The sequence below is a fragment of the Lacerta agilis genome, chromosome 9 (assembly GCF_009819535.1).
Source record: "Lacerta agilis isolate rLacAgi1 chromosome 9, rLacAgi1.pri, whole genome shotgun sequence".
In the NCBI taxonomy this organism is placed as follows: domain Eukaryota; kingdom Metazoa; phylum Chordata; class Lepidosauria; order Squamata; family Lacertidae; genus Lacerta; species Lacerta agilis.
In genome coordinates this window covers 68119591-68138059 of record NC_046320.1, presented here as the reverse complement: position 1 = coordinate 68138059, position 18469 = coordinate 68119591, and the positions used below count along the sequence as shown (strand labels likewise).

The 18469-nt window shown below is 46.2% G+C and overlaps 1 protein-coding gene across 3 annotated transcripts; it reads left to right on the top strand.

Annotated features, from left to right (window-relative positions):
* Nucleotides 1-417: 417 nt before the first annotated feature.
* On the top strand, nucleotides 418-16098 carry PANK2 (pantothenate kinase 2). Of its 3 annotated transcripts, none has more exons than XM_033160977.1 (7): nucleotides 418-435; nucleotides 7182-7534; nucleotides 10006-10259; nucleotides 10741-10917; nucleotides 11848-11971; nucleotides 14403-14528; nucleotides 15455-16098. In XM_033160977.1, the coding sequence occupies exons 2-7, from the start codon at nucleotides 7256-7258 to the stop codon at nucleotides 15503-15505; spliced, it is 1011 nt and encodes a 336-aa protein (XP_033016868.1). In that variant the 5' UTR covers nucleotides 418-435; nucleotides 7182-7255; the 3' UTR covers nucleotides 15506-16098. The 3 variants fall into 3 exon arrangements, with proteins under 3 accessions (XP_033016868.1, XP_033016867.1, XP_033016869.1); XM_033160976.1 differs by lacking the exon at nucleotides 418-435 and adding an exon at nucleotides 473-796; XM_033160978.1 differs by lacking the exon at nucleotides 418-435 and having other exon boundaries at nucleotides 7289-7391.
* The last annotated feature ends 2371 nt before the right edge of the window (nucleotides 16099-18469 follow it).

Below are 18469 nucleotides of genomic sequence, written 5' to 3'. Positions count from 1 at the left end.
ATCGTCAATTTCCTCACTTGAAATCTGAACATCCCTCCCCCGCCACCCCCGCACCAAATCTCTCCTTGCTGGGTAGCCATGGCTACCCGACGTGCCATTCGTCGCTAGCTCCGCCCTTTTGTCGACAACCCTTCTTTCTCAGTGGAGGATAGGGCTGTCGCTCTCCATTCCGGAGGAGCCAGTTGGCTACGACGATTCCGTTACACGTCCCGCCTATTGAGGCCCGTTGTACCTGTACTGTACTGTATTTGTGTGCGTGTGGAGGGGAGGGGGTTGGCTCCTTAAATCGGCGGCGTTTCATTGGCGGGATTCGTTCTCCCTTGCCATTCATTGGAGGGATTTGGTTCTCTTTCTTAGCGTCCACCCCTTTGAAGCGTTCGCAAAGCCGCATTGGACATCTTCGTTCGTCGCTCCGCGCAAGGAAAGCTCTGATTGGTAGGCGGTTGCTTCTTTCCCCCCCCTTCCCGGTTTCGCAGAGGGGAGGAGGCGGCGGATAAGGCGTTCGGCGCAAGCGCAGTGCCCGCCGTTTCCGCGGCGAATGGGGCCGCGCTGCGGATGGAGCCGCTGCAAAATGGAAGCGGCGAGGAGGGAGATGAGGCGAGGCCGCCGCCCCCAGGCGCCATCGTGGCGGGGCGCGAGGCCGGACCCCCCGCGGAGCAACGGCTGAGGAGAAGCCCCGCCCCTGCGGCCCTGGCCGGGCGACGGCACAACGGCGCCTCTGGAAGGGCGGAGGCCGAGGAGCGCGCTGGCTCCGCCCCCCGGCCGCGCCTCGACTCCCTCCGCAAGAACCGGCCTCGTGAGTGGCTGCTAGGGGGCGCCGGAGGGGCGGGGCTTGTCCTGGAGGGGCGGGGCCTGGCAGAGGTGGGTGGGGCCTCGCGGGTTAGGGCGGGGCTTCCTATCAAATAACTAGGCATGGCTTGTCTTGAGCTTTCATTTATTATTATTAAAATTATATTAATTTTTGTTTATCAAATTTGCATTAGATTTAATTATTTCATAAAATTTATACACCGCTAGATTGTAAAAAAACAAACAAACCCCTCAAAAAGATAAAATGAGGAACCATATTGCTCTTTTTAGGGTAGGATTAGATTTCACATTGTTCTGACTTCCTGCCTCCATTTTAACTCTCTTACTGCATTTGCATCCCACCTTTTTTCTCTCCCTCCCTTCCCCAGCTCCATTTTAGTGTCACAACAACCCCATGAGGTTGGTTAGGCTGAGAGACAGGGACTTCCCTCAAGGGCCTCTCTCAAGTTTTGTGACTGCGTGAGGATCTGAACCCTGGTCTCCCACGTCCTAGTTAAACGCTCTGACCACTACCCTGCCCTGTCACTTCACAACAACCCTGTGAAGTATGGTAGATTAGGCAGAGAGAGAGAGAGAGGTGGATATTGCTGGTTCAGAATTGCCTGTGGAGCTTCATGAATGAGTGTAAATTCGAACTTGAGTCTGGTCCTCATATAAATATTTTGGTGGCTAGAATTTGCAGGCAGAGCTATATAAATTGTAGCTTTAGAAAGGAAAGACTGTGCTATCTGTGGCAGTTGAAAATAAAAAGAAGAAGCATGTGACAGCTTTTATTTATTTATTTAACCCGGGAATTTCCAACGAAGCTTAACACAGTTTCAAAATGCAGAAAGCAAAATTAAAAGTACAGTGTAGTAATTTAAAGTAGTATACTGGCTATGTACTGCTACTGCTGGAGATTGCATCTAAACCTAACAAACCCAGTGCAGATAAACCGAATGGAACAGCATTGAAAGGCAGAGGGGAGGCCTTTACTGAGAGAGCTCTGCTGCTGGTAGCCACTTGTACCTCAGATGGCTGAGGAACCCAGAGATGAAAGCTTAGTGTAATGCAGAGGCAGGGAGTCAGATAAAATACTGTGAAACAGTGCTATGCGATTCTGTGTGAAGAATACCCTGCTTATTTAGATACTACACATTCATGGACTTCCATAAGTCTAACAGAGGAAATCTTGTTTCTAGATGAGATTTTTAAAAATACATAAACCATTGACTCATGTATGGCATCACCAACTTTAGTACGTGTGCATTTAAAAAAAAAACTCATTTTGAAGACCGATTCTGTATCTGACGTTACACCACTGCCATCTTGTTCATTCTGTGCATATAATGGATGCCACATGGCTTATGCCATAAGAAACTAATTTATCTTAAAGGATGCCATGCGATCGTTTGCTGAAACAGGTTTATGTGGCTATTTTTCCTGAATGTACATAGATGTCAGCAAGCTGGAAAACTCTGGAATTCATTGTCTGAATAAACATGAGGCTGTTATCAGGAGGGCAGGCATGAAAAAACTGACTTCGAATCTTCAGCCTGTCCATAATTATTATAGAAGAATCTTGTGTTTGTAGCTTGAGAACTAGGGCTAGATGCTGTTCTGGTTTAATCAATCTAGAGTTGAAAAGAGCGTGGCTTTTTTAAAAAAATGTGTTTATGAGCTAGCCCTGCCCTCTGCAACTTGGTGCCCTCAAAGTCTTTTGGATTGCAAGTCCCATCAGCCCCAGTTGCCACATACGGATTTAGAGGAAGTGCTGGTGTTCAATGGGAAATGCATACATAAGGTGCAAGTCTTGAGTGGGGCAAAATCTGGCTGAAGGAGAAAGTAAAAGAGGGAAGGGGCTGGCGGGGTGTCATTGTCGCAAATGGGGTTCAAGGAACGATGCCACAAGACTGCCTTTGTTGTGCAGTTGCACGTTGCAATTAATTCGAGCTGAAAGGGATGTTGACCCTCAGCTGCAGAAATCATGCCTGGTTTGCTGTGTTCAAAGGGTTGCTTTGCATATTTTCAGCAGCTCCCTATACTGTACCCCCCCTCCCCCTTCACCAACTATCTGAATGTTAGGCTGATGATATAATTACATAATTGCAAATCCTCCTGCTGCAGCTGATAAAACTGCAAAGAAAATGGAGGCCCTGGCACAGGGGTTGGGAAAATTTGTTTCTTTGGTTTAGCTGCAGTTTTCTGCATCTCAGGACTGTTGCTTGTTTGAATGCTGTTAGTCATGCAAAAAATTCTGCTGGACACACAAATCTGCGTGAATTGTGCTTGATCATTATCCACACTGGGATACAGCTGGTATTCATGTTACACATCTGTAAATACTATTCAGGCAGTTTCTGGGGTGATACTAGATGATGCAGTTCAATATGTTCTGAAGATTTAGGTTTTTAGAAGTGTGATTTGAAGTCATTTTGATAAATCTGACCTTTTCCTCACTTGCACCTGAGCATTTGGTATATAAGGTTCTCGGGCATCTTTGCTACCTGAGAAGCAAAACATTTTGTTGGTAGGAATCGGGTCTACATAAACTACATATGCATGCGATGGTGTGGAAATGGCTTTTTGTCAGTCTAGATACACAGCACAGGTAGAAGCAAAACAAATGACTTTCCTTCCTTGGAGGTTTTTAAAGCAGAGGTTGGATGGCCATCTGTCATGTATTAGTTGAGGTTCCTGCATTGCAGGGGGTTGGACTAAATGACCCTTGGATCCCTTCCAACTCTACAATTCTATGATAATGCCTGATAGGAGGCACATATCTATAAAAATATATTTTAAAAAGATCTGAGACACATGTTGTTCATATGGTCATGTTTTTCGGATGCCGTGTAATGCTGGTGGACAACAAAAGAGGTTTAATGTCACTCTCAAGGCAAATAATAAATAAATTATTATAAATATTTAAAAATGTAGTATAAACACCGATAATTGGGAAACACTGGTCTGTGAGTGCTCCAGTTGGAGGACAGCCTTTACCAAAGGTGTCATAGGCTTTGAAGACTCTCAAACTCAGGATGCAAGGGAGAAACGTGCTAAGAGGAAGACACGCTTGGCAAACCCTCACCATGATCAACTCCTGCCCGGAAACCTATGTCCCCACTGTGGAAGGACGTGTGGATCCAGAATTGGCCTCCACAGTCACCTACGGATTCACTGTTAAAACCGTGTTCATGGAAGACAATCTTACTCGGCCACGAGTGATCGCCAAAGAAGAAGAATGATATACAGTTCCTATAAAAATGCAGCTCCTATAAAAGAATTGGAGCCCCTTTCATAAAAGTCCCTCCCTCAAAGAAATGCAATGCAGCTGGGTCTATTTTTCCTGCTATTAAAAAAAAGGGGTCTAGCCAGTGGAATGTCACAAAGCAGATATATTGCAGGCCTTCAGTGGAGGCCAGCTTGTGGGATGAATTCATTTTATACGTGAGGCAGGATTGGAGTAACTGAGCCTGAAAGTACAATGGCTGCAAGTCATTATCCTTACCTTCTGCCAAGAAAATGTCTTGGTTGGAGATAGTATCCCTTTCCACCCCACCATACTCATGCAGAATTGATTTGTGCGCCAGCACTGGCTAGGTGGAGATCACACATCCTAAAACAGAGAGGCAGGGGGATCATTGAGATCCTGACAGTGGAAGTTGCTAGTTCTTGGTAGTTCCCCCGCCCACCGCCAGACTTAAAAGGCACATGCAGTAGTGTTCTTCGTGTGTAAAAGAATCAGGAAAACAAGTTATTTTAAAAAACAAGAATATTTTGTATAAGTGTAAGTTGTGCAAGATCAAAATTGTGGTCTTTGGGAAACAGCCCCAGATTCAAATGGAAAGTGGACCAGCAGGAATCTGGAGTAAGTGTGTTCCTTTAGACACAGTCGTGGAAGGGACATTTGATTTGTAAGTCGTGTTGCCCCTCAGTGATGTCCTCCCTTGTCTCCCATGTTACTACGACTTGGAGTCAACCAACAAAGTTGACTGCTGGGGGACTCGGGACAAACAAAGCGAGCAGCTTCTTTACATAGCACATAATGAAACTATGCAATTGGCTTCTGCAAAATGCAGCAATGGCTGCCAGCTTGCGTGTGGCTATAAAAAGGGGGATTAGATCAATCCATGGAGTCTAAAGCTATCAATGACTGCTAGTCATGACGGCTGCGTTCCTGCCTCCAGACTCAGAGGCCTCATGCCTCTGAATGCCAGTTGCTGGGAACGACAGCGGGAGAGGGCCTCTAGCTCTGCTTCAGCTGGATAGCTCAGTTGGTTAGAGCATGGTGCTGATAATGCCAAGGTTTCAGGTTCGATCCCCGTAAGGGACAGCTGCATAGTCCTGCATTGCAGGGCTTTGAACTAGATCAGGGTTTCCCAAACTTGGGTCTCCAGCTGTTTTTGGACTACAGTTCCCATCATCCCTGGCCAACTATCATTGGATGATAGTTCCAGTTACAGGTGGGTAGCCGTGCTGGTCTGCCATAGTCGAAACAAAATAGAAAATTCTTTCCAGTAGCACCTTAGAGACCAACTGAGTTTGTTCTTGGTATGAGCTTTCATGTGCATGCACACTTCAGAAGTGTGCATGCACACGAAAGCTCATACCAAGAACAAACTCAGTTGGTCTCTAAGGTGCTACTGGAAAGAATTTTCTATTTTGGATGATAGTTGTAGTCCAAAAACAGCTGTGGCCCTGCCAACCACTGGTACATGGCTCCACCAAGAAAATTAAAAGACAACGTTGCCCTTGAAATGTTCTTCACCGATTTCAAACAATGGCCTCTTTTAGGAATCCTTGTAAATCTATGAAGCAGCATTTCTGAAATTCTTAGAAATAGTCCATCTTAGTACATCTTCCATTTCTCACTCTGGCAAATGTACTGAATGCTTCTTACTTCCTCTGTTCTTATGCTAGGACAGCAACAAATAATTCTTAACACGACCATTAATATGTGCTTGGGGTAGTTCCCTGAATTGTTGCTTCAGCTTTGATTTTGGGAAACAGGTGACTCTGGTAACATCACTTGCAACCACCTTCATTCTGGTTTACTGACTGTCTCATCAATAGCATGGTTTTGGGGGGATAATCTTGAGTGGTAATTGTAGTTTACAGTCGCTGTCCGTAGTGCTCTTTATTTTAATGCGTTAGCCAGGAACAGCTGGTTGGTGTATATGGATTTATACCATGTACATTGAGCTAATGGGCAGGCCTTGCTGGGTCAGAAGTTTGGGTATAAATGTGAAAACAAAGAGCGGTTCAGATTAGTTCCTTATAGCAGGGCATTTCCAGCCCATTGGAATGTACTTTGATCAGATCGCCCACATCTGGCTTTGGTAATAAAACTAGTTGTTTTGTCTGTGGAGGGCGTTAATAAATTCTGTTGGTTTTGCATTTTTTAAAAAAGATTTTTTATTAAAGATTTAATTGATTTACAAAGGTATGTGTAATGTCTCATATTTTTTCCATGTAACATTTTTACAAATCAGTTACGTTTGTTGAGACATCAGGAAGAAAAGGGAGAGAGAGGTGGGTGGGGTGGGGTGATGATGTCTCTTATTTTACTTAATATATTTAGGGTTTGATTTGTGCAGGTTCTCTGTTGTTCGCTTGTGCTCCTTTGGCGGTGAGAGAGGTTGGGGTTGGCGTAGGGTGTGGCTGTTCATTTGTGGTTGGCTGCGGTGGTCTTTGGTTTCCTGTGTGAGTGGGGTGGGTGGGTGTTTTGGATCAGGCTAGCCATATTGATTTGTATGCTGTCGGCAGATTTTTGTCATTGTCTTGTTGGGCTGTGTGTGTGATGAAGGGGAGCCATACCGGGGTGAAGGCGTCTTCTTCTGTTTGTCCCCGTGTCAGTTTCAGCTTACTGGTTAGTTTTTCTAGTAGGGCTGTTTCCCATACTACTTGGTACCATTGGTCCATGCTTACTGCTGACAGGTCTCTCCAGTGTTGGTTTTGTATTTGATGTGTGTTTTGTGCACTGCAAACCTTTTTTCCTCCCTTTAGACTCTCTTTCCACTCAGCTTCCCAATGCTCAGCCTTCTTGCCCACCCCCAACTTCCTTTCTCTTACACATTTGCAGTTCTTTCCATAATGTGAAAGATACCATGTAGCTTTGCCAAGTTTCTAATTCATGTGATGATGCTAGAATGTGTGTGAACATTCTGCGGTGTCATGACAGCTCAGCGAGTGGTTGGGAGTGAGCCCTTGTCAACTGGGGGGGGGGGGCAACTGGCTTTTATTTTTATTTATTAAATTTGTATACCGCCCTTCATCCGTAGATCTCGGGGCAGTTTTACAGCACAGAAATACAAGATCAGTTTAGTCTCTTTAGAAATGTATAATAAAACACCAGCCTTGAATTGATCCCTTTTCTCCCTTGTTCCTTTCAGTCTTTCCTTGGTTTGGCTTGGATATTGGAGGGACCCTGGTGAAGCTAGTGTATTTTGAACCAAAAGACATCACCATGGAGGAGGAAGAGGAGGAAGTGGAGAATCTGAAGAGCATCCGGAAGTACCTGACCTCCCACACTGCCTATGGCTCTACAGGCATTCGCGATGTTCACCTTGAACTAAAGGACCTTATCCTGTGTGGACGTAAAGGCAACCTGCACTTTATACGCTTCCCTACTCATGACATGCCTGCTTTTATTCAAATGGGCAGCGAAAAGCACTTCTCAAGCCTCCACACTACCTTATGTGCCACAGGAGGTGGAGCATATAAATTTGAGCAGGACTTTCGCACAGTATGCAATTTTTGGCTTATATATATATTTTTATATATTTTTATATATATTTTTAAGCTGCTGTAGTACATGGTTAAAGCCAACAGAGGTGCTGCATGTCTTCGTAACCTCGGCAGCAGCTCTCTTTTGTAATGCTGTTTCCTGATTTGAGTGTAAGGGCAGTGTGAAGTTGGTCTCTGCCAGGTGTGGGAAACTTTTGGCCCTATAGATGTTGCTGAACTACAACTCCCATCATCCCTGGCTGTTGGCCATGCTGGTTGGGGCTGATGGGAGTTGTAGTTCAGCAGCATTTGAAGAGCCGGGCTGGATCTACACTGATATGAAAAATGCTATTAAAATGCTATAAAAATATAGCTCTCAGTGCAGTTGACCATTGGTGATGGATTGCTCTACAGCGTCCTCTGGCATCACATTTTTATAATGCCCTTATAATGTTATAGTGTAGCTGAGTCCCTGGTTTGCTAGATGCAAACTTTAACATTGTTCCATGAAACATGACTTTGATGAGAAAAACTGTGAGCAAGATGATTCTGCCAACTATTGCTAATCCACCATTGCCATCTCTTCAGGATCTTAACACTGCCTTCATCAGCCTCTGGTGCTCTCTAGGTATTTTGGACTACAACACCCATTGGCTCATGCTGATAGGAGTTGTAGTCCAAAATATCTGGAGAGTACCAGGTTGGTGAAGGCTGGCTTAACGTAGGACAGCTTAGCTGACTGAAGGGTTTATATTGTACTGATTGTAGTGGTGACTGATAACTTGGTGCAAGCTGCATGCTTCTCTGGCTTCACCATTGGGTTGCAGGTTTGGTGTGCGCACAGAATGCTGCTGCTCAGAACCATGTTAGAAACGCTTTCTTAGGTAACCATAGATAAGTGAGAGGAAAAGCAGTGAAAGGAGTTCCTTTGCATCCTCCGCACGTCTGCTTCAGCAGCTGTTCTTCATTCATTAGCCAGGGGTGCTGGTTTACGGCATGCCTATGATTTCACTGTGAATCATGGAATCTGGTGTATTCAGCAGACCTTTGCTTCTCAGCTGCTTCCTCCTTCGTTCCAAACAAAAAAAGAGAATTGTATCTCATACAAGGATGAATGTTGATGGTTAAATGTGGGCTAATTTAACAATCAACTCTCATCCTTTCCAGCGTCTTTGAACTACGTTTCTCTGTCTCTTTTGTTTTTGTTTACATCATTAGATGTTTCCTGTTTTTCTGTGTGTTTCTTCCATTGTCCTGCCCATCCTGTTTTTCAGTTTCCAGAGACTAAACCTTCATGAAATCAGACTTCAGCGCTGTGGCTAAACTTCAGAGTAGCTACTGATGTTCGGTTTCAGAGAGCCTAAATCATAAACATATCCTCCGTGAGGGCTGCAGTTCCTTTGCCTCATGGCTGCTCGGCCCATTTCTCCATTTGCCTCAACTCCTCTGTTAGTTTGCAGTTACCGGACTCAATTTATTTTATTAAGCTATTTTTGCCCAGCAGTTGCCAGGGCCCTCAGAGATGCTTTAAAACATACAATTCATAAAAAGCAATAGAATCACCGGTCCAGTGCTGTCAAGTATCCCGTTTTCCCCGGGAATCTCCCTTATTTCAAGCCGTTTCCTGCTGCTATCCCTTATTTTTTATATCCCTTTAATTTCCCGTTTTTTCTAAGGAAGCAGCTCCTCTCCCTCCCCCTGCTGGCCAGGGACTGGGAAGACCTCGCCTCCTTGCAGCGTCAAAGCAAGCGGGAGCCATTTCCCGCGTTTACAGGCGTCGTAGCCCACGGGCAGCGTTTTCAAAATACAGTAAGCCTACTGCGTGCGTTCACACCAGTTCCGCCCACTTTTGCTTCTGGCTCCGCCCACCACTGCCATGTGACTGTCCCCGGGATAGGTGAGGCTGCTGATCCCTTATTTTCAAATCCGAAACTTGACAGCTATGCACCGGTCAGTTTACAATAAACATCCCCCCCCCCAATAACCCACCTTTCACCAAAGCAAATGTTTGCAGGTTTAACAGACTGGCATAGGTTTGAATAAGCCCTTTTTACTAGCGTTGATGGTGGTGAGCTTTCAGGCTTTGCCATTTCTAATACAGTCATACCTCGGTTTGCGATTGCTGCGGGTTGTGCATTTTCAGGTTACGGACGCGCCAAACCCGGAAGTACCGGAACGGGTTACTTCCGGGTTTCGGCGCATGCGCAGAAGCGCTAAATCACGTTATGCACTTATGCAGATGCGGCGCTGTGGGTTACGGATGCTGCAGGTTGCGAACGTGCCTCCCGCACGGATCACGTTCACAACCCAAGCGTCCACTGTACTGAAACTCAAAGGGTCCTCATTTGTGGTTGGCCAATGTTCCTAAGTGCTGAGAGACAATGGAAGTGGGGGGGACACACACCTGTAAGCTGCTTGATGAAACCCTCCAGGCCTTCCTTGGGAGTGTTTCAATATCTCGTTTTCTTCAAAGCTTGTTTCTCCAAACAGGTGAGTGACCTCCAGCTTCGCAAAATGGATGAACTGGACTGCCTTATTAGAGGAGTGCTGTACATTGATTCAGTTGGGTTCAACGGACACTCGGAGTGCTACTATTTTGAGAACCCAACCGATTTCGAGAAGTGCCAGAAGCTCCCCTTCAACTTGGAGAACCCCTACCCTCTTCTGCTGGTGAACATTGGCTCCGGGGTCAGCATCCTGGCTGTCTACTCCAAAGACAATTACAAGCGGGTGACTGGGACCAGGTGAGCTTTGAAAGCGTCATGCTTTCCCTTTCAGATCTGCTAAGCGAGTCTGGTCCACGAATCAAGTGACTTGCAGTCCACGCGCATGGCTAAGTGATACCTCTGGCGTCAGATGGGCACAGTGCAGCTGCGTCCTGTAGCTGCTGAGGCTGCAGTTCTGTTCATCTGGCAGCAAGGCCTATTTACCACAATGGGACTTATTTTGGAGAAAACATGCCTCAGGTTGAGCTGCAAGTGTGTCATCTGCTCCCTTTTCTCTGTGAGGATGTAAAAAAAAAAGGATTTTGCCACATCCTCACATCCCTCATGAGGCTAGCGTGGAGGCCTGTGCCGTGACGTCATCTATTAACTACTTAATTTCATTTTTGCTGGGTTAAATCACAGGCGTCTTGTCCTGCAAGTTGTTGGTCTTCTCCTCTTGCTCCACCCAACGCTTTCACAGGATGGTAGAAGTGATTTGTGCATCTTGTTTGTTTGCTAGCCTTGGAGGTGGAACCTTTTTTGGTCTCTGCTGCCTTCTGACTGGCTGCTCCACCTTTGAAGAGGCCCTCGAAATGGCAGCCAACGGGGACAGCACCAAAGTGGACAAACTAGTGCGGGACATTTACGGAGGAGACTATGAGAGATTTGGGCTGCCAGGTTGGACGGTAGCATCCAGGTAAGGCCTCACCTGGTGTTTCAGTAGGGGGCATGAGGCAGCTTGAATAACCCTTCCCATCTGTTTGGTTTTGGCAACCTGGGAAAAGGTGGCTTCTGAATGAGCCTCTGAATGACAGTTTTGGGGAATTGCAAGTTGAGCTCATGTCCTTGCAGGCTTCCAGTTGGCTACTGCAGGCTAGATGGGTCTCTGGTCTGATTCTGCAGTGAGCTTTCCTTAAGTTTTTATGTTTTTACCTATTGTAGTGCACAGCATTTAATTTTTTTGCTTGCCCACAGCCTTTTGACATGGGGTAAGCTAAGAATCAGACAAACGAAAACTTGTGTTAACCCTGAAACAGAGCAGCAGTTGTCTCTATTTTGCTTTAAATGAATGAGCATAGGGAAGTACCAATAGGACCCAAGAGAAGAATTGTGTCTCTAAGGTTCAGATCCCTTAGTTCACATCTTAGTTCCCATATTCCCCAGTTTATAGGCTGCTGGCTTCCTCAGGCTTGAGGAGCCTGTCTTGTAGCCTGTGGAAGTGTGGGGTTGGAAGAGGGAAGTGAATCAGGCATGGGACTAGCCTACCTTTCACTCCAACGCCACTTTTAACTGGCAAGGGGCTTCAGCTCAGTGCCTGAATGCATGGAAATTCACACTCGAACCTGAGGGTGTTGGGTAGCAACTCTTGGAAAAGCTACGGACCCAGCTCGCTCCCACAAAAGGTGGTGGACTATCCTTCCTTGGAGGTTTTTAAGCTGAGGCCAGATAGCCATCTGTCAAGGATGATTCAGTGGAGATTCCTGCATTGCAGGGGGTTGGACTAGATGACCCTTGGGTCCCTTCCAACTCTATGGTTCTAGGAATTGAAAGCTGGCAATCCTGTGTGTTTCTCATGTAAATGGATTTTTAGGTGAAAATAAAAATTTGTGCACAATTTTCTCTCCAGCTTTGGAAACATGATGAGCAAGGAGAAGCGAGAGGCAGCTAGCAAGGAAGACTTGGCAAGAGCAGCTTTGATCACCATCACGAATAACATCGGCTCCATAGCACGGATGTGTGCGCTTAATGAGGTATGGAAAGAGGGGAGCCGGGGAGGCAGTCTGGGGAAGTGTGTGCTTTTCAGTTCCTTGCGGTCCTGTTGGTGGTGGCTGGGAATGCCTCCTGAAAGCATTATCTGTCTTGTTGCGGTCTGTTGTGAACGAGTGGGCTACTGCTTTGTGCTTCCCACTTTGCTCCTCTCCTGCCATGATCTGGAGAAATAAACCAGGAATCTTTGGTCTCCCGTTACATCTGAACGAAAGACGGTGGTCGGCTGCTCATTTACAAACCACAGTCAGCAAACTGCCCCTAAAGCTGTGGTTTGTGGTTGGCTCGCTGACTGTGGCTTCTTAGGGAGTAGCAAGCCAGGATCCCTGCTTTGAAAGTTTCCCACCTTACTTTCACACGGTGGGGTGTTTACTTTCACACGGTGGGGTGAACAATGAGTAAGTAACTGCCCTTTTGCTCCGGTGAGCAGTGAGAATTGCTGATGCTGGGCCCCCACACTGCACCATGGTCCAGCAATGCCTCTGAGCCACTTCCTGTTGCTGTTGAGATGTGCTGGGCAGCATTGACTAGGGATATTGTAAAACCTGTTCCAAACCAAGCTAAGTAATGTTTCCAGGTTTCCGATGAACCCCACTGTTAGATTGTAAACGGTACAGAGAGCTTCCTTTTCTGAGGGTAGTCAGGAGAGACAGACAGGAGAACCTGCTGCTTCTAAAAGGGATAAAACTCCCTGTCGAGGCCGAGGACTTCAGCCGAGGGAGAGGGAGCATGCCAGGAAGTAAGCTGTCTTGCAGCAAGAGTCGCTCCTCCTGCCCCAGCTTCTTGCGTGGCATTACCTGAGCTTGGTGCTTTCAGCTTCTTTACAGTGCTGCCTTGTTGCAATCATGTCAAGCAGCATTGTACAGGGCTATGAAAGAGCCAGGCCCTCTCACCTTTTGCCTTGGGGTGTCCTTGGCGCAGCAAGGAAGGCTAGCATCCCTGCCACTGTAACCCATCGCCTGATACAACAGCAGCTCCGAAGAGAAGCCTTTGGGGGACACGCAAAGGAGGTGTGAAGGATAGTTGGAAAACCAGAGGCAAAGGGGACACTGTGGAAGGAAAGGGTTAGAGGAGGAAAGTGGTAACAGCCAGGACTTCAGCTTTACCTGATCTTAATTGCCTGCCTTAACCCCAGGTCTTAAGGCGAGTCGCTGATGCAGAAGTTCCTTCTGCAAGGTAGCTTTCCCTATACAGGTGAAACTCAAAAAATTAGAATATCATGGAAAATTCCATTTATGTAAGCAATTGTTTTCATTAGTTACTGGAGTTTAATATATGAGATAGATTCGTGACATGCAAAGCGAGATATGTCAAGCCTTTGTTTGTTACAATTGTGATGATTATGGCGTACAGCTGATGAGAACCCCAAAGTTGAAATTGTTAATTTGAGGTTCTCATCAGCTGTATGCCATAATCATCACTATTATTACAAACAAAGGCTTGACATATCTCGCTTTGCATGTCATGAGTCTATCTCATATATTAGTTTCACCTTTTAAGTTGAATTACTGAAAGAAATGAACCTTTCCACGATATTCTAATTTTTCGAGTTTCACCTGTAGATATTGTGCTGACTTATTTCTCCTCTAGGATGTGAACTTCACACCACCCTACCCACCGTTGACCACTCCAGTCCCCCTCTCTGACTGGGCACAGCTTCTCCTGTCCCTAGATCCCAGTTCTCTCTCCACTGATCCCTACTTGCGAAAGCAAACATGCCACCACTTTCACAGCAGGCGCCCTGACGGTTAATATTCTGTGACTGACACTTGCCCATCAGCAGCAGCTCAGCCAGGGAATAAGGCAGGGCCTCGAAGGCCACCAATCTCAAACGTTTTCTGTCCATAGGATGAAAACCAGCAGAAACCCCCAGGAATCAACTGTTCAGTTATTTTGGTCAAACGTCTCTTCTGTGATGCCTGACCCCCCACTTATTATCTCGTTCTCTATCCTAGCTTGTCCCATTTTGCTGAGGGGAATGAAGCTTTCCACAGCCTTGCTGAGAGGCATTTCCTGCAACTAATTTCCACACCGCAATCTGTTCTCTCCCATCTGGACCAGGCTTGCACCCTCTAATAATTGCTTACCTCCTGAGCCTGGTGCTTAACTTGGAAATGCAAAGCAGTGCAAAATGGGGCTCAGGGGATATGATCCTCTTAACTAACTTAAACTACTGGAAAATGTTGGCCGTTGAATGAGACACAAATGCAAGAACTAAATCGGCCTTCGGCACCCTGGTCCCCTCCATAGATCGGACTACAACTCCGTCAACTCCAGCCAGCTGGGACTGATGGGAGTCGTAGTCCAACGACATCGGGGGCTGCACTAGGTTGGCAGGGTGCATGTTTTAAGCGTGTTTGTTACTGTGAACAGAGATGTCAAAGAGTCTTTTAACACTCCTTCCCCCTCTTGCAGAACATTAATCGGGTTGTTTTCGTGGGGAACTTCTTGCGTATCAACACAATCTCGATGAAGTTTCTGGCGTATGCTTTGGATTATTGGTCAAAGGGACAGTTGAAGGCCCTATTTCTGGAACACGAGGTATCGAGTCACATTGAAATGCAAGCGCTCGCTCCCTCCCAACTATAGCCAAGGCGGGGTAGGGTGGGTGGTAAGCACCCTGCAAATAGATCGTCCAATGTTTCCATCTTTTGAATACAGTGGTACCTCTGGTTGCAAACGGGATCCATTCCGGAGGCCCATTCACAACGTGAAAAACCTGCAACCTGAAGTGCCCTATCTCTGCAGGTGCGCGGCGTGATTTGACACTTGTGCGCATGCGCGAAGGCGAGATTTAGGTCTACTGCGCATGCACGAGTGACAAAACCCGGAAGTAACCCTTTCTGGTACTTCCGGGTTGCCGCAGGACGGCAACCTGAAGCAAATGTAACATGAGGTATGACTGTAAATGAAGGAGGGGGGACACCTGTTTCCATCTTTTATTTCAGTGCTGTGGCTCTCATAATCTGACAGTTCACTAATCCTGAAACTCTCTTTGTAATTATGATAATAATTAAGTGGAATTAGAGCTTAACTATCCTGAGGACGCAGGGCGGTGAATAGCAATTTTGTAGGTCATATAAAAGGAGCAAAGAGGGGAGGAGGTGGGGTAATACCCAGGTGTGTGTGTGTGTGTGTGTGTGAGAGAGAGAGAGATATGAACTTAATAAAAAAAAAGCCCCACACACATTGAAAGCAAGTAGTTCATCTGAATATGAGGGGCTTGTGAAGGGGGGACTCAGCCAATCTCAGAGGAAGTGTGTGGCAGGGTCCTTGCCTGACTTCCTGGCTCAGTGTGGACACACATAGTAGTGTTTTTTCTTTCTTTTTAAAGGATATCTAAGCAAACAACCATCACTTTAAAACCAAAGTAATGAATAGGCCGATCTTGATCTTTGGGGCAAGTGTATTTTGACAAGCAATCTGACCCTTTGCATCTGTGCTGGTTTCGTTTTTTTTTTAAACAGGGCTACTTTGGAGCGGTCGGAGCTCTTTTGGAGCTTTTGAATACATCCTGATTCGAGGTGGAGCCTGGGCCCAGGTTTTGCTGCTGGCAACTTCTACACCAAAGGAAACATCTCTGTTCATTAAGCTTTATTTGTAAGTGGGGGGGGGGGGCAGGTCTTGTCTGTTCGACAAATAACAGGAAGTAATAGACCTCAGCGATCAGTGTCGAAAAGGACAAAGGTGTGTGTGTGCTTTTTAATTAGCTTAATCTGAATATAAACTAGTTTGTAAGAAGCCTATATCTGTTTATGCAAACATGCGAACTGACTGTATTTGTCTTGCCTCTGGTAAAATACGCGTTCAGTCAGTCTTGCTTTGAGCAGCTCATGCCTTGAGGCGCCTGAGGGTGGGTCAGGGGCTTGGGTGATGCAGGCTGTACTATTCTGAAAACGAGCCTTTGCCAGCCTGGTTCCCCCATAAGGTTTGGACTGCAGCTGCTGTTTTTGGAGGACACCAGGTTGGTGAAGGCAGCTCAAAACCTATTTTTAAGTTCCGTTTTTTAACTTTCTAATCTTGTATGGACTCTTATTAATTTTCGTCATAGTACTGAAATGTGTAGAATATGAAAACACACTTGAGATATTAAATCTATTTTTAAAAAGAACAGTGTGCAGCCTTATTGCTTTGAAGAAAATTGCTTTCCTGCTTACGTTCATGTAAAGAAATTGGGGAGAAGGATGGGGATCTAGGGAAGAGGAGGATTTAAGCCTGCATTCCCAGTTACGGCGACACAATCTGTCCACTTCCTTCTTCTGAAGAGGCCATCTTGGAATACGGGGAGGGTGGGGATCAGAAGCCACCAAGCTGAGCCCATCGTGTAGCATAGAGTCATGTTGATGGACTACAACTCCCATCATCCCTGACCATTGGCTAAGGTGGCTGGGGCTGGTGGAAGTTGTAGTCCAGCAACTTCTGGGAACCCAAGGTCAAAGAAGATTGCTCTAGGTCAGGGTTTCCCAGACTTAGGTCTCCAGCTGGTTTTGGACTACAGTTTCCATCGTTCCTGACCACTGGTCCTGCTAGCTAGGAATGATGGGCATTGTAGTCCAAAAATAGCTGGAGATCCAAGTTTGGGGAACCTTGCTCTAGATCACGCTTCAGAAGATATACTTTCCCTTGTGCCTTGGAAGTACTTTTTCCCCCTAGCAAGGCAGCAATGTGCCCAGCAGAAAGAGGCATGGGTGCATCTCTGATTCCATGCTGCAGCCTAGACTGCAGACCCTCCTCCTTGTACCATAGCATGCCAAAGATTCATGCCGCCACTGCTACCTGAGGCCCGCAAGCTGTAGATTGACCACCTGTGGGTTGCGTGACCCAGTTATTGGGCATCTTTTGTAGTTGTTACAAGTAGAGTTTACATGCTGCCTTTCATTTCAAGAAGAAATACCAAGGCAGTTCACAAATAAATAAAAGCCGACAGCATCATAACAAGAATGAAACAAAAAATACAGCTGCCTGTAATTAAAATACATAGTAAAACAAGTACATAAAACACCCATAATTAACATCCTTTGAAGCAAGGCAAGAGATGAAGGAAATGTTTGTCTAAATAGGTGAGTCTTCAGCAGCCCGCGGAATGCCAATACTGATGGGGCCTCTGGCATTTCCATCGCATTTCTAGATTGGGTGCATGTGCAGGCCGACTCATGGTTCTCAATTTCCCTACCAGTTGTAATTATAAAAAAAGGCACAGAAAAGGATTGTGGGCTTTTGGTTTTAACGGGCGGGTTATCTTTTTTTGAGCGAGAAGGTAGGAGTTTTTAAGCGCTGAACGCTTCCTCCCAGCATTGATTATAAAAATAACTTCCCGAATTGCTAGTTTTGTTGATGAACCATCCAGATGCTAACAGTAGGCAGTTGAAACTCTTGGTTCCCACTGCGAGAACGCTGGGTTATTCTTCCCTCTTGTGCTACCTTGATGAGCGTGGGGGCCACACACTTAGTCTAACAGAGGGATGGACAACATTTGAGGAATGAAGGCCTCTCTGACGCATGGCCAACCCTCCTGAGTGTCCACATAGCTTGGTTTAGGTGAAGTGGAAAATCAATACTTCTTTATCTGTATACCTGAAGGGAGTGTTCCCACCCCCATCATTCAGCATGCTCTGAGGGCCTTCTGGTGGTTCCCTCACTGGGAGAAGTGGGGTTACAGGGAACCAGGCAGAGGGCCTTCTCGGTAGTGGCGCCCACCCTGTGGAACGCCCTCCCATCAGATGTCAAGGAAATGAAACAACTATCTGACTTTTAGAAGACATCTGAAGGCAGCCCAGTTCAGGAAACTTTTTAATGTTGGGCAGGGTATAAAATCATCATCATCATCTCAATCAGAAGTGTTTCTTTCCTTAATCCCTTCTAAATGCATTCTATTTCTATTTGACATTGCAATTAAATTTGGTACATTTGTACCTGATGATTTTTCCTCAAAGTCCCTCTCCTTGCTCCCAAACCCCTGCAAATCCATACACTTGTTCTCACCAGTGCGATCAATAGGCTAATAGGTGAGGCTGACTTCATTACCTCTCCTGCTTCTCTTCAGTGCTGGCTGGTGCTGCAGGCATCCAGTGGGAGAAACAATGCAGCAGTGAATAAAAGTAAATAGGCCACCAACCAGAAGAAGGAACAGGAAAGAATCGTCAGATGGTAGAGTTGGAAGGGAACCAAGGGTCATCTAGTCCAACCCCCTGCAATGCAGGAACCTCAACTAAAGCTTCCATGACAGATGGCCACCCAACCTCTGCTTAAAAACTTACAATGATGGATAGTCTGCCACCTTCCAAAGGGAGTCTGTTCCACTATCAAGCAGCTCTTACTATCAGGAAGTTCATCCCGATGTTTAGTCGGAATCTCCTTCCTTGTAACTTGAAGCCATTGGTTCGAGTCCTACCCTCCAGGGCAGGAGAAAACAAGCTTGCTCCATCCTCCATGTGACAGCCCTTGAGATATTTGAAGATGGCTATCATAGCTTCGGGACGCGG